The sequence below is a fragment of the Coptis chinensis genome, chromosome 4 (assembly GCF_015680905.1).
Source record: "Coptis chinensis isolate HL-2020 chromosome 4, ASM1568090v1, whole genome shotgun sequence".
NCBI lineage: Eukaryota > Viridiplantae > Streptophyta > Magnoliopsida > Ranunculales > Ranunculaceae > Coptis > Coptis chinensis.
The window spans coordinates 72,884,538-72,909,947 of record NC_141459.1 but is presented as its reverse complement, the minus strand read 5'-3'; the positions used below and the strand labels follow the sequence as shown (position 1 = coordinate 72,909,947).

Here is a 25,410-nt window from a genome sequence, read left to right as displayed (position 1 = left end):
GTAGATATCATATCAGTATTCAAATGTAAGTCCAAGTACACCCGTACAATCAAATCAATTTCTCTTATTAATTAATTGATTACCTTTCTTATACACCCACCCTTTAGTACCTACTCCACGATTTGCACTCCACACATTTGCCAAATCACACATTCCTGTGTGCCTCTCTCCCACCGAATACCACAATATCATAGCCATCTCTGGGCTTTCATACACATATTTCACAGCCTCTTTGGGCATAAAACTCAGGTCTTTCATGACACATTCAATGAATATCTTAGGTCATTCCCGCCACATTCAAGGAATACCTATCATATCACTAACGGGTCATTCATGGCACATTCAATGAATGCCCTGGGTCATTCCCGTCACATTCAAGGAATACCCAACCCTACATTCCCGTACACTCAAGGAATACAACTAACCCACAAGGCGAATACCTTAGTTCCTCTCTAGGGGCGGAGCCCAAACAACATGGTCATTCATGGCACATTCAATGAATAACCGGGTCATTCATGGCACAGTCAATGAATACCCCTTTATAACGCTAACGGGCCATTTATGGCACATTCAATAAATACCCACCTAGCATATGACATCATCAATCATAAAATCTCATTTCTAACACTTGAGGCGTGGAGAGTTCTAAAAGGGTGCAATAAATTTGTTTTCGCATTATTGAACTTTATTGCATATATTATTTCAGAGAACAGAGGAGTATCTTGTTTCATGTATTATTGTTTACGCATTATTAATTAGATTGATGTCTAAGTGTCATAGCGTCGTATATCATAAAAGACTGAAATATCACATAGTAGTTAATACACGTACACACGTATATATATATAAAGGTCTTAGCCTAAAGCCAAGCACGCTAATAGCCCTAGACCTATCCTAATGGACCAAATCATAATCCGAGTTAAAAGTTAAACTTGGTCAACTAGTCAAAGTCAACTCTGGTCAACAATCAAAGTCAACCTGCCACGGCCGCCCACGGGTCAACAGTAGTCAACCAGCCAAGGGTCAATCTAACCAAAAACCCAAAGACTAAGGCCCAATGGGTTTAGTCTTTCCCAGGCCCAATCTAAAATAACTTAAGCCCATAAGTGAAATCTGAAATTAAAACACTTAAGCCCACATCCTGAGTTTGGCCCAATCCCAACAAAGAGAAATGAACAGGATCGTCTCTATCCCTTCTTCTTTCTCTACTGCACACCTCCACCACCAATCAACCACCGCACCCCGCCAATCCTACTCTACTATAAACCCCACGGTTTTACTCCTCTCTCACATCTTTCTATACCATAAAATTTCAATTGCCTCACCCTTCAAAATCGCAATATTTACGCCATTAATGACTGTTCAAAGCTTCACAACGCTCATACAATTCAACCCACACCGCAACCACTCGGTTTCAATCCCCAATCAAAACCCAACACTATTGTACCATCTATTTGATTTTCCCCACTCCTCAAATTAACATCCGACGGCCATTAAAGCTCTTTCAGAGCTTCAATAGTATCGCTCGGCACCACTGAGCAGTGTCCACTCAACACAAAACCCTCAACACCTTACCCAACATCCACCATGTTCAATTCAACAACAAACCCAAAAGATAATCCACAACATTAAACAGCTAACAAAAATAACAATATATATCCACCATTAACAGTTTATAACAATTTATAGGATTTAAATGAAAATAGGCAGTTGATTGTTCAATTTAAAATGTCGACAAAAATGTTCATTCCAAAATTCGGCAGTATGTAAACTAAACAGAACGAACAGAAAATAATGAGCAGTGAAATAAGTTTCGTAAAATTTTTAAATAGCAAACTAGGAACAAAACTATGAGTTCAGTGAAAAGATAAAACTATCTACTCACCTGTGATTAGTTCCGACTATCAGCTAGCTATCAGAAAAATTCTTCATTTTCCTCTCTCAGTAAAACTCTTTTTTTTCTCTGTATAAATTCTCTGTGTTTTTAAAAACTCCTTGTGAACTCCTTTTTGTTTTCAAACTCCCCTAAAATCAAGGAAGGAAAGTTTATCTCCTAACCCTACTGGGTTTCCTATCCTTATTAATATCTATCCTATTTTTGTTTTATCTATTATTATTATTATTATTATTATTATTATTAATATTATAGGAAATAAAAGAAAAAGACGGGGTTTTATAATATACACACCTTAAAAGGATCTCGTCCCTAGTTTCAAGATAGAGTGTCAGAGAAAAGCTCAGGATGCATATGTCTTACTTTATCTTCAAGTTCCCAAGTCACATCATTTTCCCTTTCACTCCACTGCACTTTTACTAAGTTTACAATCCTCCTCCTTAGGTGTTTCACATCCCTATTTACTATCATGATAGGCCTCACTGTAAAAGTTACATCATCGTTCAACTCTAGCTCTGCTGGCTGAACAACCTCGGTAGGATCTTTCACACATTTCCGTAGCATAGACACGTGGAAGACATCATGAATCATTGCTAAGTTAGGCGGCAAAGCAAGACGGTACGCCAAACTACCAACGGAGGCTACTATGTCATATGGTCCAATATACCGTGGACTCAACTTTCCTTTCATTCCAAACCTCATAACTCCTCTCATAGGGGAAACCTTAAAAAACACAAAATCGCCTACAGAAAACTCAACCCATTTCCTCTTCAAATCTGCATAACTTTTCTACCTACTTTGTGCTGTCTTAATCCTTTCTCTAATGACTTTAATCTGTTAAGATGTCTCTCTCACTATCTCAGTCCCAATGAATACTCGATCTCCCACGTCTGCCCAACAAGTAGGTGATCGGACGCCCATACAAAGCCTCAAAGGGTGCCATACCGATGCTCGACTGGAAACTGTTATTATATGCAAACTCCACCAAAGGCAAATGCTCCTCCCATCCTCCACCAAAATCCATTACACAAGACTGTAACATATCTTCTAATATCTGATTCACCCTCTCCGTCTGTCCATCTGTCTGAGGATGATAAGCAGTACTCATCGCCAAACTAGTACCCATAGCACGTTGAAAACTCTTCCAAAACTCGGAAGTGAACAAAGGATCTCTATCTAAAACAATACTCACTGGAATCCCATGTAATATTATCCGTGAACATATTGAGCAATATAATAGAGAGGTCAAAATTGTTAATACCGGCACCATACTTCAAGTAGGAGATGGCATTGCTCGTATTCATGGTCTTGATGAAGTAATGGCAGGTGAATTAGTAGAATTTGAAGAGGGTACAATAGGCATTACTCTTAATTTGGAATCAAATAATGTTGGTGTTGTGTTAATGGGTGACGGTTTAATGATACAAGAGGGAAGTTCGTAAAAGCAGCGGGGAAGAATTGCTCAGATACCGGTGAGCGAGGCTTATTTGGGTCGTGTTATAAATGCTCTGGCTAAACCTATTGATGGTAGAGATGAGATTTCGGCTTCGGAATCTCGGTTAATTGAATCGCCACTTCCTGAACGTACAAGGAAACCAACTTATCTGTATTTCTACGCACGTCAATAGGAATGAAATGAGCAGACTTAGTTAAACGATCAACAATAACCCAAATAGATTCATTACCTCTCTGAGACTTAGGCAAGCCATCAATAAAATCCATAGAAATGTGTTCCCATTTCCACATCGGTATCTCTAATGGTTGCAATAATCTAGAAGGCCTCTAATGTTCTGCCTTAACCTGCTGACAAGTTAAACACTGAGAAATATATTCTCCGACATCTCTTTTCATCCCTTCCCACCAAAAGGTCCTCTTCAAGTCATGGTACATCTTCGTTCCTCCAGGATAAATGGTAAACCGAGAACGATGAGCTTCATATAATATCTCCTTTTTTAACTCTGCATCATCTGGTACACACAGTCTCCCATGAAGTCTCAATCTTCCCTCATAATCAACTGCCCAATCAGACGAACACTCATCTAAAATATCAATGACCAGATCATCTAACTGACTTAAAAGAAATCGGTCTCTGTGCTGCATGGCAATCACTCTATTGAAAATCACCAGCCTAACCTCCAAACTACATATATACCCCTCATCTGTACCTGGTGTAGTCTGGACATCATAAGCTGCTATAGTCTCTAAACTCTTCCACTCTTGCACCATAAGAGTGGTCAAAACACCAAGCAATCGACTAAGTGCATCCACAACTACATTGCCCTTGCCTGGGTGATACTGAATCTCGAAGTCATAACTACTTATGAATTCCATCCATCTTTGCTGTCTCATGTTCAACTCTTTCTGTGAATAAAGATACTTCAAACTCTTGTGATATGTGTAAAGCTCGAACTTCTCACCATATAAATAGTGCCTCCACACTTTCAAAGCAAAAACCACTGCTGCTAACTCCAAGTCATGGGTAGGATAACGTCTCTCATGTATCTTCAACTGTCGTGAAGCATACGACACCACCTTCTGGTCTTACATTAACACACAACCCAAACCAGTTCCACTAGCATCTGTAAAAACCACTAGTTTTCAGCCTCTAGTTGGGATTACTAGAATTGGAGCTGTAGTCAACCTCTGTTTTAATTCTAAGAAAGCCTTCTCACAATCATTAGTCCACATAAACTTCACATCCTTCTTAGTTAACTTCGTGAGCGGAGCTGCAATAAGTGAGAACTTCTCAATAAATCTCCGATAATATCCAGCTAACCCCAGGAAACTCCTAATCTCTGTAACAGTGGTTGGTTGTTTCCATTCTTTCACTGCAACAACCTTCTGAGGGTCCACAACAATCCCCTCACTAGATACCACATGTCCCAAGAAACGAATTTCTTCTTCCCAAAAATGGCACTTGCTAAACTTAGCATACAACTTCTGTTCTCTAAACGTCTGCATCACTATCTTCAAATGCATCTTATGTTCTTCTGTGTTTTGTGAATACACTAAAATGTCATCAATGAAAACAATCACAAATTTATCCAAATAGGGCCTGAAAATACGATTCATCATGTCCATAAAGAATGCAGGTGCATTCGTCAACCCAAAAGGCATCACAGAAAACTCATACAAACCATACCGAGTTTTAAATGCAGTCAAAGGAATACTCTTCTCTTCAACTCCCATCTGATAATAACCAGCCCTTAAATCAAATTTTGAAAATACCTTAGCCCCTTTCAACTAGTCTAACAAATTATCAATCCTAGGAAGCAAATACTTATTTTTTATAGTCACCTGGTTCAAATCCCTGAAGTCAATACACATCCTCAAAGTACCATCCTTCTTTGAAACAAAAATAGTAGGCACACCCCATGGTGAGTTGCTCGGTCGTATGAACCTGGTCATACACACCTTAAAAGATTAAAACCCATATACTCAAAAGATATGGTTAAGCCAAAAACAAAATCACTAAAACTTAAACTCTTACCCCTTCTTGAGTAATTCCTCGACTTGTACTTTCATTTCGTCTAATAGCTTAGGCGCCAACTGGTAAGCCAACTTTGAAACTGGTGCAGTCCCTGGTAACAAGTCTATATGAAACTCCACCTTCCTCTTGGGTGGCAACCCTGGAATCTCCTGAAAAACATCTTCGAAGTCTCTCACTACTTCCACATCGCTGATATCCCTCGTAGGTATCTCTATAGAGCACAAGAAACTAGACATCACCAAGTCCTCCTTACTAACATAGGTGTGAATCAACCTCGACATGTCAGGTGTATTCACTATAACTTCCCTCCTCGCACAATCCAAGGTAACATGATAACATGTCAACCAGTCCATACCAAGTATGAAATGGATACCTTCAAACCCCAAAACTATCAAGTCTACCACAAAGACACGATCTAAGAAATTCAACTTAAAACATTTGCACTCGTCATATAAGGTAGCAGAACCTCCTAGCGGTGTCTCGACACATAAAGGTTTAGATAAAGGTGTAGTTTTTAAAACGTTCTTTCTCAACATACTGATGAGATATAAAGGAATGTGAAGCACCCGAATCAAACAAAACTCTGAATATAAACTGAGATGAACTAAAGGTACCTTCAACATTCCCATGTCCTGGCATAGCTGCATAGGCTCTAGCACGAGTGACTGGTGCTGGTGCTTTGTTCTACTGATTACCTTGTTTGGTAGGGCAATAACGAGATAAATGACCCACCTGCTTACACTTCCAGCAAGCCCTTTCAATGAGAACTATGGCTCTAAGTGTTAGTGCTGGTGCTGGTGCAGGTAAAGGTAATGCTGCTAGTTGATATGGAAGAGCGGGAGCACGACCCTAAAATTGGGGACCTTGCCTCTGCCACTAATTCCCCTGAGGTCTATAACTTCTAGGCGGCCTCGGTGGCCTATAACCACCCTGATGTGCAAATCCTCCTTGGGGTCGGAATACACCTTCTGAACCTATTTGGCTGCCTGTTCTCAAAATGCTGAGAGCCAACAACTGGTGTCTCACCAAACTTCCTCTTCCCCCTCGACTCTCTGAGAGATGCACTCTGCTCCTCATATCTCAACGCCAAATCTAACACACGATCAAAGGTGTCCCCATCAAAAGGAATTAACTTGCTAGCCAAGTAACTCTCTAATCCACGTATGAACTTTTGGTTTTTCTGCTTGTCAGTATCCACAAGATAGGGAGCAAACCTCGATAACTCATTAAACTTGGTCACATACCCAGTCACAGACTTCCCGTCTTGAGTCAACTCAGAGAACTGTTGAGCCAACTGCTCTTTTATTGCTTCAAGAATGAACTTACTCTCAATTCTAATCTTGAAGTCCTCCCAAGTCAAAGTTCTAGTGTCCAGACTAGGGGTGAGAGCTCGCCACCAAAACCTAGCAGCGTCATCAAGTTGGTGAGCAACCAACTCCTGTTTCTGAATTTCAGTAAGCTGCATACACTCAAATACATTTTCACAACTTTGAATCCAAGACTCTGCTGCGATCGCGTTCCCAACACCAGTAAACCGCTGCCCACCAAGAGTACTGTAGTAGCCATATTCAGGAATGCATCACATAAGTACTGGCCCAAGAGATAAGGCCCATACCATAGTATGTATTGGGCCTAGAGAATAGGCCCAGGACCATACTATGTCCCATGAGTAAAACCTAAGAGAGGGATATAAAAAGAGGGGAAGGAGGAAGAAGAGAGGGGGGCAATGAATGGAGGCATAGAAGGGTGAGGAGAGAGAGGTGAACTACGACGGCTTGATCCCGAGATGGGTACGTAGGCAACCGAATTGGTGCAGCCGATCCAAAAGATAGAGTGAATGTGAGTAAAGTGAGAGATTGGCGAAATTCGCGGTAAAGTGGTTGTAACAAATGGCGCCGTCTGTGGGGACAGAAAAGTTTTAAACAGATAAGTTTTCTCTCCATTCTTACAAAAAACACTCGAGCTTTTGACCATTTTCTGTTATTTCGTTCCTCTATTTTGGTTTCTTAAATGTTACTCTGAGAGAGAGGGTGGTGATGTTCGAGCTAAAAGATAAGGTTTTTGGAAGTGGGGCGGTTGAGTTTTGAAGAAAGATTAGATTTTGAGATGTGGGGCTGTTGTGTTTGAAGTTGAGTATAGCGGGTTTTAATATGGGGTGTTGAGTTTGAGTGCTTTAAGACTTAGGAAGATGGGTTTCTCTGTTTTGATATAATATAGTTTGGGGTAATAGAAAGGAAACATGTCTACTTTTTGGAGGAGAAGAGCAAAGCAGTAGGTGGGGTGGTGATGAATGGAGGGGCACCTATTCTTCTTTGAAGAAATGAAGATTGTGAAAGAGCTTCAAGATCGGTCAAGAACTAAGAAGAGTATAAACTCGAAGTGTGGCATGCCGATCTTTGGTCCGCTTGTTTCCTTGCCTCAAGTCGGCACCTTTTGTACTACTTTCCTCAAGAGCAAAGGTGAGCGGGAATAACCGAAGTCTCACATCCGACCACTTAATGGGCGGAGAAGAGGAGAGGGTAGTTCGAGTAATTAAAGAAGACGATGGTGGGGAATCAAGAGTGAAGCTTGGATGACTATGTTGGGTTCACTAGTCCGAGAGATCATACTGGTGCAAGTATGTTACATCCCATTGTTGTATCATGTCATTCACAAGTTAAATAGTCAATGTGAACGGTGGCAAAAGGATTATGTGCGTTGTTGGTGGTGGTGAATCGGTCAGATCTGGTGGTGAGTGGAGAGATGGGTGGAGAAGATGGGGAAATGGGTCGGTTTGGACCCATTTCAGATCTTGGCAAACTGGGCCTGGTCTCGAGCTTGGGCCTTTTGGGTGACTATGTATATGCTAGTTTTTAGGTGACTAAAGGGAAGCGAAAGGGTGTTGGTAAGACAGGTTTTGTTGAGCAGAGGTCATTTTTGAATGTGTTTAGGAGCTTTGATCAACTATGGATTAGGCATTTATGGTTATGGATTAGGCTTTGATCTGAGGATGGTGCTAAAGAGTGTTGTTGTTGTTTGCAGTATGGGATATTTGCCTTTGTTGTTATATATGATTTGGTTTGGAGAGGGTCTAGCAAAGCGTATAATGCGAAGGTTTTCCTTATTGCGGCGCTGTATATCTCCTCCCGAGAGGTACTAGCAGTGGTTCTATTGGTTCTACCTTGGGTGCGAGAACTTTCTTGAGGAAACTAGTTGGAGAATCTTTAATGCCGTGAAACGAGGACGGCGAATTTTTGATGGTCGTGGCCTCGGTGAAGGGATTGTTGTGACATGGAGCACTCGGTTTTCTGGATTCTCATTCTTGCCGCGAAGTTTAGTTTCAGTTTCTACTTCCAGATTATGCCCAGGGGTGAACCGACGAAGGCTATATGGAAGCTTAAAAGAATAGATTATGATTGGCTTGAGTTATTTGGTATCACTAACAGATTGGCGGTCGGGCTGTTATGGCTTCGGTGCTTTTGATTTGCCTTGTGGATATCTGAGAGATGGTACTCAATATTCTCTTCGTTGGTTGGATCGTTGGTAGGTTATTTGACCATTTGGGTGAGATTCGGAACATCCAACAGTTGAGGCTAAGGTTTCAGTTTTTTGCAACCTTTTTGCGGAGATAGATGACTCAATTCGGATTCAGAAGTTCACGGAAATCTACAAAACGATTGCGGTCTGGCAGATTCATCATGAAGTTAATATCCCTTGTGGATTTCTGGATAAGCCTAAGAAATATCTCAACAAGTTGGTGAACACACCGCAGGCCTTGTAACGAGGTTTTGATTCGAAGATTTCCCAAGGTGAAGAGGACGTCAGAACAACTAAAAGAAGATGGTTTAGCACCTCTGAGTCCAGCTACTAACTCCGGTTGGCTTTTGAGAATTCCATCAAGTCGCCCGACATTGAAAATGCTACCTTCTACCGCCGGGTTCATCATGCGTATAAGTCTAACATCCGGGGACTCTAGGGTCAACGCCCCAATTAATCGGAGTCAAGCCGCCATTGGATTCACTTCTGGCGCTTGCGAGGTTCCAATTTGAAGAATTGACATCTTCGTCTCTTGTAATTGTGTTAAGGGATATTTGATCGCATCCTCCTCGAAGTTATCAAGGGTTACAAGCTTTGGTACTGCAAAGAGCGGGGATGAGCGACCAGAAAAGAACCTATTTGTGTCTTTCCAAGTGCTCGAGGCGAATTCTCGATTTCAAATCTGCAACCTTGCACCGAAAGTACACCTTTAGAATAGTATCCTATCTGAGAATAACGGAGACTTGGGTCATTCCGAGGTGAAGTGTTTCACCAAGAGTGTGGAGATAATCCACAAAATTTCTAATTTAACGAACCGTTGGATTGTAAGATGGAGAAACCATCCCTTGTTGGAAGTTCTAGTACGTAAGAAGAGAGAGCCCAAGTTTCTGAAAGCCGTTGGATCTTACGGTTTTAAGGTCCGGGATCTTGGAAAGATCCTACGCGTATTGCTTGGGCACAAGAAGAAGGATGTTTTGATAGGTTTTTGCGGTCTTTGATGGGGAAGAAGAATGTTGTGGCGGGAACAACTCTGTTGAACCCGAGACGACCTTTGAAGATAAACGCCCGGATGCTGCAAACAACTTTGATTTGAATGTTGCATCCGTACCGATCCGAATGCGTATAATTCCCATGGAATACTCTAGAGATGACATTGAGTGCGATTCGAAAAGCGGTTTGTTGAGGCCGACGATGATGTAGTTTCTCATGGAAATGAGAACAATTGTAACGCCCGTATTTTTAAATCACGTTATTTTTATATTTATTAATTAATTAAATTATTTATTTTCAAAATTGGCCGGACCGACTCGGGGATCGTGGGCCCGGTTTTTGGCCCCCGAAGTGTCGCGGCTTGGGTTTGGGACCCAAGTATATAAACACATTTTTCTAGAAAATAGGGTTCCCTGGAGAATAAAATATTAAAAATGGAGAGAGTTTTGGATTTACGGAGGGTGGAGTGATTTAATCGGGCTAGGAGGATTCGCCCGAAATTTGTTTCATCTGGTGAGTAGCTATTTTGCTATTTCATCAGATTATAGTTTTCCGTGTACCGGCGTATACTGTTAAAAGTTTCTGTTTATGTTTTCGGTTCATTTTTATGTTATTGTCGTTCATATACTGTGGTTGTTAAAAATATATTGGTTAAACTGTATTTTTGAAACACTGTTGAACTCTGAACTTAAACTGTCGAAAGCTCGACAGAGCATTAATGGCGGCTTAAGTGAAATCAATAAATCGTTATGTTTTTATTGTTTTTTTTGTGAACTGGACTAGTGGTTGTGATTTGGAACTGTATTTGGTTGATTGAATGAGGTTAGGTGGCTGTGGTGGAGTGTTGGACCGATGAGGGTCGAGTGGGGGGCAGTGAAGCTTGGAGGCGTTAATGGCGCCGGCGGTTGGGCTGTTTTTGGGTTTGTTTGGTTGTGTTTGAACTGTGTTTTTGTATGGTGGGTTGATGGGATAAGGTTTGGTGGTAGTGGGGATGGTTGGGGGCTGTCGATTGGAGCTCGGAGAGAAGCCATTAATGGCGGTGCGATTTTAGATCTAGATTTGGAAGTGTTTTTTTTTACTGGAAATCGGGGGTTGCTTGGTGAATTAAAGTTGGTGGGTTTTCGATTTGTGGCATAACCGATTTGATGAAGTGAGGAGTGGTGGCCGATTGTGGTGGTGGAGTTCTTTGGAGGAAGAAGATGACAATTTATTTCATCTTAGTTGGGCCTTTTGTTGGGCCTTTGTTAGTTTAGTTCTATGGGCCAAAACTAAGTTTCTAATATTTTTGTTTGGGCCCGATTTTATTAAGTTATTTGGGCCAAAAGCTAACTAGTTCCTTTGGGCGGTTTGGATCCGATTGTGGGCAGTCCGGTTTGATATTATTTGGGCCTAAACACTAGTTAGTTATTGGGCCGGATTAATCTTTTGTTTCGAACCAGTTTAGGTTAAGTTGTTCGGGCTAAAACTAATTGCTTTTCTTTGGACCCGTTTCGAGTTAGTTTTGGGGCCGGTCCATATAACTTAAAATAGATCTAATTGGGTCTTGAAATGTTTAGACTTTCGGATTCTAAGGTTTGGGCTCCGCCTGTTGGGTCCGAACCATTACCTTTGGTCATGAGCCCATGAGCCATGCACCTTTGACCTTAGCCATGAACCATGGCTATGACCCTGAACCTGTCGAACATGGAAACGACAGTTTGACTTTGACGATGACAGTTTGACTTTGACCATCGACCGTTGACTTTGACGGTTGACTTTGACCTTTGACCATGGCATGTTGACTTTGACTTTGACCATGACATGTTGAGTTTGACCTTGACCATGATGTGTTGACTTTGACCATGATATGTTGAGTTTGACTTTGACCAGGATATGTTGACTTTGACAATGACAGTTTGACTTTGACTAGGACATGTTGACTTTGACCATGACATGTTGACTTTGACTTTGACCGTTGACTTTGACTGTGGAATGTTGACTTTTCCAGTTTTTCACATATTTGATTGTATGGACAAATATAGTAATAAAATATTGTTGAGATTGTATAACTTGGTTGGTCATTATCTAATTTAGATTTGAAGTGAGTAGTGTGTAAAACATTTATATATTGGGTTTTGATTGTGGACTTTTGACTGTCTAATTGTGCTACGTGTTAAGTTGTATATTGTATGGACAAATCAGATGATAAAATGCTGTGGAAGCTTGTATATATTTGGTTGTCATTATCTAAGAAAGATTTGACATTTATGTTGTGTATTTTTGACACGTGACGATATTGAGATGTTAGGAGATATTATATTCCTAATACGTTATAATAAAAATGTATGCGATACGTTGAAGCATTATGATATGATATCATATGTTGGGATATTTATATTAAGACAATATCTTGGAGAAATGTATATACACTCCATTATTTTATATGTGAGATGCTACTATGAGGTAGCATAGTATTGGTGAATATTTGCCCACGGGAGTGTGGTGTAGTGCAATAATATATTGGCACGTGAAAGAATGAATTTTGGTTATGAGATATAATTGAGATGTTTCTAAATATTGTGGCTTAGTGCAATAAGGCAATTGACCTGCACGTGATATAGTGGAATGTTTATGAGTCATTAATGTATGACACCTGAATAAATTACGTAACGAAAATCCTAGAACCTGACTACCACAACTCATGTGATTGGCCCTTCTGGCGTTTCAGTTAATCTGAATGGCCTTCGGCGACCTTCCGGGCGCGTTCAATAAAATTTGAATGGCCCTCCTCTGGCGAGCCGAATAGTGGCTTGATTATTCCGTTCGCAAAATAGAACGATGATGCGCATAATATTTTATGCCGAATAGTGGCGCTTACATAGATTTGGCTTCCGTGTGAGGATTTACGGTGTCGCGCATCCCATTTCGAGGTGGTTACGCACGGAGTGGCTCATTATGTAAGGGAGGCATGTGGATGTACATGTTTGGCGTTGGGTAGCGATTGTGGTAGCCAGGGAAACTAGGTAAGACATAGATACGACGTGATTTTAAGGACACGCAAAGAAAACCTTAATTAATATAATTATGGTAATATGTTTGTTAATGATGTATATGTAGATAGATGATTATATATGGTTTTGCAGAAGGGTGGGTCAAACTAATTACTTGGGCAGAGACGACCCACTCTGTGATTGAGCATGAAATGAGGTACGTATATAATATGTTTGTTTGGTTATTTGTTTAGTTGAACCTAAGGCGCCTCGATGGAGGAACTACATGCCTTATTTATTATGTGTATAGTTTGTTGTGTAGTTAGTGGGAAGTTAAGGCGCCTCAGTGGAGGAACTACCTACCTTAATTATTATTCTTTAGGATGTTGTATTTGTCGTTGAAAGTTAAGGCGCCTCGATAGAGGAACTAACTGCCTTATGGATGGTGTTTATATATGTATAAGTATATTTGTATTTTAGGGCTACTCACACCAAAGATTGTTTATAATCTCAACCGATTTGCATGTTTGTTTATCGGTGTGTTCATTAAATGAACATAGTTGATAAGTCTTGACAGGTTTAGTGATGAAGAAGATTGGTTCTTTGCTTGTGGTTTACGTTAGCATTGCATCTCGAGGTTGTGTTTTGTTTTCCTCGAGGTGATATAGATTTTCAGTCTTGACGATGTTTTACGTATTTTCATTTGTAATTTTAATTAAAGAGTTATTGAAAAGAGATTTGTAACCTAATCTTATTTGTAAATTTTGTAATGAAGATGATCATTATTTAAGTTAAAATTTTTATTGGTTTTAATTATCCGCATATTTAAAACCGCTGTTTATGGGTTTTGGAAGTTGAGAGTCGTGGCCATACTTCGGAGATCGAAGAGTCGGGACAAATAATGTTTTTCCGAATTGCGCCGAAATTCGGGTTGTGACAACAATGGTCGGGTGAGATCAACTGGGAGCAATGACTTCGCAGACGTGGTTGGTTAGACTAATCGAGAACTACCTTTGTAGAGTCCCGGACGGGGTTGTGTAGGAAATGGATGTCAAGTACTAATGAAGATACCTATGATTGTGGCGGTGTTACGATGGATGGATGCGCCATTGAATAGGTCCATGGCTGGATCCGGGTCGTTTGGATGGAAGCTATGAGTACCGCGGTGAAGATAATTAGGTGGTTTGGAATGTGAGGGGCACATAGAACAAGAATTCGAATGAAGTTTTTGGCGGGTTTAGCTTGGAGATCAGCAGAGCGAGGAGCGTATGGTTGTTATCACCTATATTCAAACTTTGATTGGCGACCCGCTTAGTTTTACCGGGTCAACCGGTAGACTCATTCTTGGATATCATATCCGGGAAAAGACAACGGAATGGTTTTCGTAGTAAGTCGTGGCACCGAAAGTGCACACGGACATCACAACTATTACTTTAGATTGATCTCATTGGAGATAATTTGTTCACCGATTCGCTCGAGATGGACATAAGGGAGAGATCGGAAGACCTTTGCTCTGTTAGTTCAAAGAGACAAGGCATCAAATGAAGCTTCCGGGCATCGGGGCTCAGATGTGTCACGTTCTTCACGAAGTATGGAGAGAATGAATAGAAAGGCAAGTGTAGCCTTGAGAGGCCTTGAGTCTGGAACCGCTCTTAGGAAATACACATATGTAGTTGCTCGCCCGATTTGAGGAACTCAGAAAGCTAAGAAAGACCCACATGCAAAGGGGATATTATATCCCATGAGGAACAATGAAGCCCAATTAAGCGGATGAGTACGGGGGGACGAGCCCTCCGCGGACCCTCATGTCCGAATCAAACATGGGGCAGGCTGAGCTGTCCGGGACCATCAGGTCCGAAGCCTCGAGCGGGATAGGATCCGTAGACCCTCATGTCCGAACAGCGCATGTGGGGCAGGCAGAGCTGTCCCGGACCGGCGTGTCCGAAGCCTCGAGCGAGATAGGATATGCGGACATGAGATCTGAGTTAAGCCTGGGGGCAATGAGAGAGCCCCAACCGGCGAGAGCCCGAGCAAGCCCGCGGAGTGGGATGAGCCCTCCGCAGATCAGAGATGCTAGAGATACATGGGGCAATGAGAGAGCCCCAACAGGCGAGAGCCCAAGTGAGCCCGCGGAATGGGATGAGCCCTCCGCGGATCAGAGATGCTAGAGATACATGGGGCAATGAGAGAGCCCCAACCGGATACAACCCGGTCGAGCCCGCAGAGTGGGATGAGCCCTCCGCGGACCAGAGATGCTAGAGATACATGAGGCAATGAGAGCCCCAAACAGGCGAGAGCTCGAGCGAGCCCGCGGAGTGGGATGAGCCCTTCAGCGGGACGAAAAGGCAAGAGAGGCAGGCAGGTCAAAGAGAGTAGCCCCAGAGCCCGGTTGAGCTGCAGGTCGGAGATGCAAGAGATATGCGGACATGAGATCTGAACAACGGGGATGAGCCCTCCGCGGACATGAGATCCGAGTCAAACCTGGGGGCAAGCAGAGTTACCCCTCATCAGACTCCACTCCAGAGCAGAGATAGCGGGGGGGATGAGCCCTCAGCGGACATGAGATCCGAAGTTAAAACCGGGAGCAAGTTGAGTTGCCCCTCATCCCGACTCTCCACCCTGAAAGCGAGACAACGGGGGATGAGCCCCTCCGCAGACATGAGATCCGAGTCAAACACGGGGTAAGCAGAGTTGCCCTCATCGACTCCACCCGAGGCGAGAGATAGCGGGGATGAGCCATCTGGACATGAGATCCCAATCAGACTTGGGGGCAAACAGAGTGGCCCCTCAATAGACTCCACTTCAGAGTAGAGACAGTGGGGGGGGGGATGAGCCCTCCGCGTGCCGGAGTTCCAGAAGGAACAATACTATTGAATTCTACAAAAGAGAAATAGAGGGGAGGAGGCCCTTTGCAGACGGTATATCGAATTCCATGAGTAAGTGCAAGAGGGATGAGACCCTTGGCGGATACAATGTTGAGTCCTACGAAAGGGAAATGAAAGGGTGAGACACTCTGCAAACATGATAGAGATTTCTATGAAGGAGAGCTTATGGCTGGGTGGAGACCCTCCGCGGACATTGTAGTGAGTTATGAGAAGGAGAAATGCAGGGGACGAGACAATCCGCGGACATAGTGGTGAGTTCTCTGAAGGAGAGATGGTGGCTGAGGTGATACACTCCGTAGATAGGGTAGTGAGTTCCGAGAAGGAGAGCAGGTGGCTGGGGGAGGCATACCGCTGATATGGTAGTGAGTTCTATGTGAGAGGTGTTGGCTGGGTTGAGACACATTGTGGGCATGGTATTAAGTTGAAGAGAGAGAGCGAAGGGGATGAGACAGTGGAGTTCTACGAAAGGGAAATGAAAAGGTGAGACACTCTGCAGATATAGTAGTGAGTTATGTGAAAGAGAGCTTATGACAGGGCTGAGACACTCCGCGGACATAGTGGTGAGTTCTCTGAAGGAGAGATGGTGGCTGAGGTGATACACTCCGCAGACAAGGCAGTGAGTTCTCTGGAGGAGAGATGGTGGCTAGGGTGATACGCTCATGACAGGCGGTGAGTTCCAGAAAGAGAAGCATGTGGTCGGGGAGGCATACGTGATATGGTAGGGAGTTCTATGTGAGAGGTGATGGTTGGGTTGAGACACATCGTGGGCATTGTATTGAGTTGAAGAGAGAGTGAAAGGGATGAGGTAGTTGAGTACTCTGAAAGGAAAATGAAGGGGTGAGACAACTTTTTTATGGATATAGAAGTGAAGTTATGTGAAGGAGAGATTATGGCCAGTTTGAGACACTTCGTGGACATAGTGGCAAGTTGTCGGAAAGAGAGATGTTGGCTGAGGTGAGACACTCCGTGAACATAGTAGTGAGTTCTATGAAGGAGAGCTTATGGCTGGGTTGAGACACATTGTGGGCATTGTATCGAGTTGAAGGGAGAGAACGAAGGGGATGAGATCCTTTGGGGATACATTAATGGGGTATATGAACAAGAACAGATGGATTGAGTACTTCACAGACATACGGTCCAGTAGCAGAGTACATGGATACGAAATGTCCTGAGGAGGAGAAGACTACGTACAATCACATGATACTGTGGATATCTAGAGTTCAAAGAGAGAGACAAGGAAGTTTGAAGACTTCTCGGGTCTGCCGTCGTCATCGTCGCCGAACCCGAGAGGGGGCAAATGTAGTAGCCATATTCAGGAATGCATCACATAAGTACTGGCCCAAGAGATAAGGCCCATACCATAGTATGTATTGGGCCCAGAGAATAGGCCCAGGACCATACTATGTCCCATGAGTAAAACCTAAGAGAGGGATATAAAAAGAGGGGAAGGAGGAAGAAGAGAGGGGGGCAATGAATGGAGGCATAGAAGGGTGAGGAGAGAGAGGTGAACTACGGCGGCTTGATCCCGAGATGGGTACGTAGGCAACCGAATTGGTGCAGCCGATCCAAAAGATAGAGTGAATGTGAGTAAAGTGAGAGATTGGCGAAATTCGTGGTAAAGTGGTTGTAACAAGTACCAAACTCCTTATTGCGCTTAGCAAAAGGATCTCCCTGAACAGGCTGGTTATTCTGCGATAGCCCTTGAACAATCGATTCAACCGGTCCTCGACATCATCAGATGGAGTGTTCATTTGTAGGTCCAATAGTATTGCCATTACGTGTCCCAACCATGATCTACAGTTTCAAACAAAACTCCTATTAATATTCACATATTTTCAAAACTCTCAACACTATAACCCATATTCTACATCCGAGGATCACTTAGACTTTCTAAATCTAAGCTAGCCTGAGCTCTGATACTAAAATGTCACAGCCCGAATTTCTAAACAATTACAAAGTGAATATTTCAAATATAAATATATCAAACATCACTATGATCAATTGTCAAAAACCCAGACTCTGACGGGATGGATACAACACTTTCAAACACCTTAACAACCATATCATAAAAGAATCAACTTTCAATGAAATCCAAATAATATCCGCCATCACTTTATTAATAGGCTATCTTCCGTCCAAAACAAAATATCAAACAACTCTAAGAATAAAAGTCTTCAATATCGTATTCTCATGTCATATGAATATGAAACTATGTTATTACATATTTCCAATAATAATCGGATCTAATAAAAGAAACTAACGGACTGCTCCAAGGAAGAATCCAAATCAAACGCCGTGATTCCACTGCCTTCTACCTATGTTCCCAAGAACACACCCACGTTGCCAAAACAAAGCAAACATGGGTCAGCAAAAATGGAATTTGCTGGTATGAGTAGACTAACCACATAAAAACAATGTCATACTTTAATCATCCAACAAACACTTTATATGTACCCATATCTTAATCATTCTCAGCTTGGAAGACAGGTAGTTCCGTCATTACAACCGGTATAGTTTCTTCCCAAGCAAGACTTCCATTCTATTAACTCATTATAATAACTCATTTTAATAACTAAGTAATTAAATTAAAACTTACCGATATCCACTTCTGTATAAGGGTAGTATTGCGTCCCTGCACAATATATTATTAAGTCCTACCCTCCTGCAAACGGAAGTTAGGAATTTCTAAATAAACATATGTAGATATTATATCAGTATTCAAATGTAATTCCAAGCACACCCGTACAATCAAATCAATTTCTCTTATTAATTAATTGATTACCTTTCTTATACACCCACCCTTTAGTACCTACTCCACACATTTACCAAATCACACATTCCTGTGTGCCTCTCTCCCACCGAATACCACAATATTATAGCCATCTCTGGGCTTTCATACACATATTTCACAGCCTCTTTGGGCATAAAACTCAGGTCAATCATGACACATTCAATGAATGCCTTAGGTCATTCCCGCCACATTCAAGGAATACCTATCATATCACTAACGGGCGATTTATGGCACATTCAATGAATGCCCTGGGTCATTCCCGCCATATTCAAGGAATACCTAACCCTACATTCTCGTACACTCAAGGAATACAACTAACCCACAAGGTGAATACCTTAGTTCCTCTCTAGGGCAGTCCAAACAATCTGGTCATTCATTGCACATTCAATGAATACCTGGGGAATTCATGACACAATCAATGAATACCCCTTTATAATGCTAACGGGCCATTTATGGCACATTCAATAAATACCCACCTAGCATATGACATCATCAGTCATAAAATCTCATTTCCAACACTTGAGGCGTGGAGATCGAGTTCTAAATGGCTGTGGTAAATTTGTTTACGCAGTGTTGAACTTTATTGTATATATTATTTCAAAGAACGGAGGAGTATCTTGTTTCATGTATTATTGTTTACGCGTTATTAATTAGATTGATGTCTACGTGTCATAGCATTGTATATCACAAAAGACTAAAATATCACATAGTAGTTAATACACGTACACACGTATATATATAAAGGTCTTAGCCTAAAGCCAAGCACGCTAATAGCCCTAGATCTATCCTAATAGACCAAATCATAATCCGAGTTAAAAGTCAAACTTGGTCAACTAGTCAAAGTCAACTCTGGTCAACAGTCAAAGTCAACCTGCCACGGGCCAACAGTAGTCAACCAGCTAAGGGTCAATCTAACCAAAAACCCAAAGACTAAGGCCCAATGAGTTTAGTCTTTCCCAGGCCCAATCTAAAATAACTTAAGCCTATAAGTGAAATCTAAAATTAAAACACTCAAGCCCACATACTGAGTTCGGCCCAAGCCCAACAAAGAGAAATGAATAGGATCATCTCTGTCCTTTCTTCTTCCTCTACTGCGCACCTCCACCACCGATCAACCACCACACCCCGCCAATCCTACTTTACTATAAACCCCACGGTTTTACTCCTCTCTCAAAACCCCGCCCATCTTTCTATACCATAAAATTTCAATTCCCTCACCCTTCAAAATCGCGATATTGACGCCATTAATGACTGTTCAAAGCTTCACAACGCTCATACAATTCAACCCACACAGCAATCACTCGGTTTCAATCCCCAATCAAAACCCAACACTATTGTACCATATACTTGATTTTCCCCACTCCTCAAATTAACATCCGACGACCATTAAAGCTCTTTCATAGCTTCAACAGTATCGCTCAGCACCACTGAGCAGTGTCCACTCAACACCTTACCCAACATCCACCATGTTCAATTTAACAACAAACCCAAAAGATCATCTACAACATTAAACAGCCAAGAAAAATAACTACTTATATCCACCATTAATAGTTTATAACAATTTATAGGATTTAAATGAAAATAGGCAGTTGATTGTTCAATTTAAAATGTCGACAAAAATGTTCATTCCAAAATTTGGCAGTATGTAAACTAAACAGAATGAACAGAAAATAATGAGCAATGAAATAAGTTTCGTAAATTTTTCAAATAGCAAACTAGGAACAAAACTATGAGTTCAGTGAAAATTAAAGATAAAACTATCTACTCACTCGTGATTAGCTCCGACTATCAGCTAGCTATCAGAAAAATTCTTCCTTTTCCTCTCTCAGTAAAACTCTTTTTTTTCTCTGTATAAATTCTCTGTGTTTTTAAAAACTCCTTGTGAACTCCTTTTTGTTTTCAAACTCCCCTAAAATCAAGGAAGGAAAGTTTATCTCCTAACCCTACTGGGTTTCCTATCCTTACTAACATCTATCATATTTTTGTTTTATCTATTATCTATTATCTATTATTATTATTATATTATTCTAGGAAAAATAAAAGAAAAAGATAGGGTGTTATAAGGTGATATTCAAGAATCAATAAACAATGGTCGTGGTCCATACGTTTACAAGATAAAAGGGCAAAACCACCACAAAATTGGCACCTTGCTTCCACCTAAATGTTTATGCCCTATGTTTTCCCAACTTTACATATATGATACTGTTAATGAAGTTGTGAACAGAATGAACTCTCTTAGTAAGAAATTTTTGACAAACGGGTCTGAAGAAGAGTTGGATCCATATATTGTGAAGGGACTGATAGATATGTTGAACAATACAAACAAACTTACTGAGACTTATAGAAAGGCAAGGGACATGTTTAAAGAGTCTAAAGTGGGTGATTTCAGTATAAAGCTTATTAGTACAAGACAAAAGGATGGGAGACTTTATAACATGTCGACATCATCTGAAGTTGTTGCACTTATTGTTGAGGAAGAGAGTGAATTTAGTAATTAATTACCGTGATATTGTGGTGGACAAAAAAGGATATGACCTTAAAAGAATAAATGAACTTCACCCAAGTTTCATGGCCATGCAATATCCTCTTTTGTTTCCCCATGCTGAAGTACCATAAATGAACTTCATCCATGCAATATCCTCTTTTGCAAGATTGATATCCCTTATCGGAATAATGTCAAAGTTGGGAAAAGGACAAACATAAGCATGAGGGAGGTCTATGCTTTCAGATTGCAAATGAGACTAAAAGAAGGAAAAATAATTGTTCTTGGTGGACGCTTGAAACAACAACTTATTGTTGTTTCTTACTGTGTTGTAGAACAGATTAGAGGTGATTGGGTCAGAAATAACCATAAGACTATTTGTGCTGAGTTTTATCAAGGATTAGTTGATGCAGTACTTTATGGAGATTCAAAACCAGGTTTTGTTGGAAGACGATTAGTTCTACCATCTTCTTTCACTAGAGGTCCACGCTATATGTTGTAAAATTATCAAAACACTAGCTATTGCGATTTGTCGATGGACTGGCCAGATCTCCTGATCTATTCATAGCTTTTAATTGCAATCCTAAATGGTCCAAAGTTCAAAAATGTATTGACAAGATTGCTCCTGGATATACACACGTCGATTTCCCTTAAATTGTTGCCAGAGTTTTTGAGATCAAGCTGCATGAACTTATGACGGATTTGCAAAAACGTAAAAGGTTTGGAAAAGCTTGGGCGGGTAAGTAATTTACTAATTTAGTTGTTTTTATAACTTCTTCTTTCGTAATTTATAACTTCTTACTTAATTTGTAGACTTTATGACTATCATATTGCTAAGGAAAAAAAAAAAATCTCCCCTTCAAATATATAATTAATCTATAAATAGATGCTGAATAAATAAATAAAATATGCCTAAATGATCCAAACAAGAAAGCAGCCTATGATAACACATTGGAATATAGACATGCACATACCTAGCTTTGAGCTCTTGAAATATACTTGAATGTCCCTTCAAACCCGGGAGCTTATTCCTTTTTTCACTTTCTTGAATTCAACTTTAAAAAAAAAACAAAAGAAATTCAGAGTAATGTGTAGAATGATAGAACTAACTAACCAAACTTTATATAAGATAACTCGGTTAAAGACAAACAAGTTGCTATTACACATACCCAAGTGCAAACACTTGAATTCAAACAACCTAGGATGGTTGTATTTTCATGTTGTAGATTATAGTTAAAATTAAAACCATTTCTTTGTGAGCTAAGTTTGCATGACAAGTGAAGTCAAATAGGATTAATACTTTAGTTAGAAAATCATATTTCATATTTAAACTTGACATATGGAAGTTATTTATATTTCTATACTTTCCTTTTTTACTAAAGTTAATATTCTCTATATATTATTTTTATTTCAATCAGATGCATAGGTGGACAGCATGCAATGATAGATTAAGTGTAGTTAAAGCACTGTAAGAGCATAATCTACAAACAACACTACAAACAATATTATAAGAGATTAGTTCTTGCCTGTTCAATTTCAAGAACTTTTTACCAATCAGACCAGAAAAGATTAACCATGATCATTGCCTCAATAGTGCTCTTACGCAACACAATGCTACCCATTTAGAGTCCCCAACAAAGAGCAATATTTGCAGAAGTCTCTCTTTAGTCGTCATTCTGAACCATGGTAAGCTAATGGTGAATATCCCAACTTCATTCGAATTTCAAAAGACATGGAACTGAGTCTGTTCATGCCAAGCTGGGAAACATTCCACCTAATTGCCAGCAATAGAGAAACATAAAACACCAAAAAGAGCTACCAAATTCTTTGACAAAAAAATTGTTTACACCTATAGAACAAGCCTTTCCATAATCATAACGACCCTCCATTGCTTTCCAGGTGCTAAAATTTGAGGTTGAATCATGTATTTAGGATTTGCAACAATTTCACATTCACAAAATCAGACTTTGTACAATGTCAAAGAAAATATTCTCAAATGAACCAAATCAAATTAGTAATAAGGTTTTTATTTAAATAATTACACTGGAAAGCCAATCTATTGAATTCTTTTGATTAATTTTGTGTTTGGTTATGGCTACTTGGTGGACTTTTTGTTGATTCATGTGTTTTTTTGTTCCTATTTGATTATCTTCTGACATTAACTATTGTGGTCTTCACATTCTTAATCTCTCTATATATACATGCTGAAACAATTAATTAAGCAAATAACTATATACTTGAGATGAAACGACCTAGCTTAGCTCTATCTTCATGTTGTAACTTACTCCCCTTCACTCCCTGGAAAACATTAATAGTTTATCAAATTTGACATACAAATACCTCAGTGAAAGCACTTGAAAACTTTTTTAATACACCTTAACAGATAATAACTTAGCTCTATCATGCTTGAGATTACTCCACTTCTTAGTTTATTTTCATTGCTTCTGTTAGTTTGCAATTTCTTTACATAACATCTGTACACAATTTGTTGCAAAGTCTTTAGATTTACTGTTAAGTGTAGTACATGTTATATTATTAAAGTATTAAAATCTGATACTAACTTCCAATTAATTGCAGCTCTCTACACAATAGAGTTCCAAAAGAGAGGTTTATCCCATGCTCATATCTTACTGTTTTTGGAAAATTCAACAAAGCCTTCTACACCTTCGCAAGTCAACAGAGTTATATCTTCCGAATTGCCTGACCCTGCTAACAAAGTTGCATATAATGTAGTTGTGGAATTCATGATTCACGGTCCATGTGGCGAGTCTAAACCAGGTTCTTCTTGCATGGTAAAAACTGTTGATGGGAATAAAAAAATGCTCTAGGCACTATCCGAAACAATTCTGTAGCGAGACAACGATTGACGAGAATGAGAATGACTTTACAGTCTATATGAGGAGAGACAATGGTCGAACTGCAAAAAAAAAAATACTGAATAACTCTTGATAACAAATGGGTCATTCCACACAATGTAGACTTGATTGTGAAGTTCCAAGCCCACATAAATGTTGAATGTACACTGCAACAAAGCAAGGCCAATCAAGTACCTATTCAAGTATATTAACAAGGGGAATGATAGAACAACTGCAATGATTGTTGAGAATATAGTGATAGACAATAACAGTAAGGAACAAATTGTCAGGAATGTTGATGAAATATCAAACTTCTTAGACTATTGATTTCTTTCTTCCTATATATGAAGGAGTTTGGAGGCTTCTAAATTTTGATATACAGTACAAAAATCCGAGTGTCGAGTGCTTGCCATTCCATCTTGAAGGTTAGAATATGGTATACTACAGTGAGAAAGATGATCCAAGAGTTGTAGTGCGTCGTGAAAAAGCGTCCAGAACAAAGTTTACAGAATGGTTCAAGGTAAATGAAGAGTATGAATTAGCTAGGATACTTACGTATGTCAATTTCCCAACTAAATTTGTCTGGAAAAAAAAAGTATAATAAGTGGACTCTAAGAAAATGAGGAAAATCAGTTGGACGAGTTTACTACGCACATCCTACATTAGGGGAAAAGTTCTACTTAAGAATGTTGCTTAATGTTGTTAAAGGACCTAGGAGTTGTGAAGATATTTGGACAGTTAATGGAACCCCATATCCAACTTTTAAAGGTAATCCTTCAACTACTTCAATTGTCCATCTATTACTAACAACTTTTTTGTGACATAGTAAGTAACAGATTAAGCAGTATCCCTTTAGACCATTATTATATTGCAATAGAAGTCTGACATTATTATTAAAGTTATATGTCATTTGATCTTAAGTTGTGTATAACTTCCCTGCTAAACTTTTTGGAAGCGAGAAAACAAGGTTATGTATGGCGTTCACACTTGAGTTGATTCCAACTGCAGTTTTTTATCATTGTTTTGCATTGTTACGATACATTTATCGTTAAAAGATTAGATGGATACTACACACTGAATAGAAGCATGGCCTTAATTTATTTGCTTTAGTGGCTAAGATCTCATCATTGAACTTAAGGATAATGTAATGTTGACAATAATTAAGATGTGATTATCAAGCTTTTCATTTGATATTATGTAATCCTTAATTTTTGGATTATAGGCATACGGTTTGCTAGAGGACGACAGTGAATGGGATGATGCTATGGAGCAAGCCAGCGAGTGGGCAAATCCGACTTCTTTAAGAGAACTTTTTGTCACTTTAATCTTGTTGTGTGAGGTTACATATCCATAAATACTTTTTGAAAATCATCTGAAAAGCCTTGGTGAAGATATTTTATTTCTTTACAGAAAAACCAACCACAACCAAAGTCTCCAACTAAGTGAAGACCAGATAAAGAATGATAATCTTTGCAAGATTGAGAATATCATGGTCCATAGGGGGAAAACACTTACAGATATTGAAGGTTTTCCTAAAT

At 40.1% G+C, this 25,410-nt stretch overlaps 1 protein-coding gene across 1 annotated transcript; it reads right to left on the bottom strand.

Moving 5' to 3' along the window:
• Positions 1-2,212: 2,212 nt before the first annotated feature.
• On the bottom strand, positions 2,213-2,596 carry LOC147504718 (uncharacterized). The gene has a single exon (XM_086605330.1). The coding sequence runs from the start codon at positions 2,594-2,596 to the stop codon at positions 2,213-2,215; it is 384 nt and encodes a 127-aa protein (XP_086461456.1).
• Between the last annotated feature and the right edge of the window lie 22,814 nt (positions 2,597-25,410).

Coding starts and splice junctions, on each gene's coding strand:
- LOC147504718 (XM_086605330.1), bottom strand. CDS start 2,596: ATGAGGTTTGGAATGAAAGGAAAGTTGAGTCCACGGTATATTGGACCA.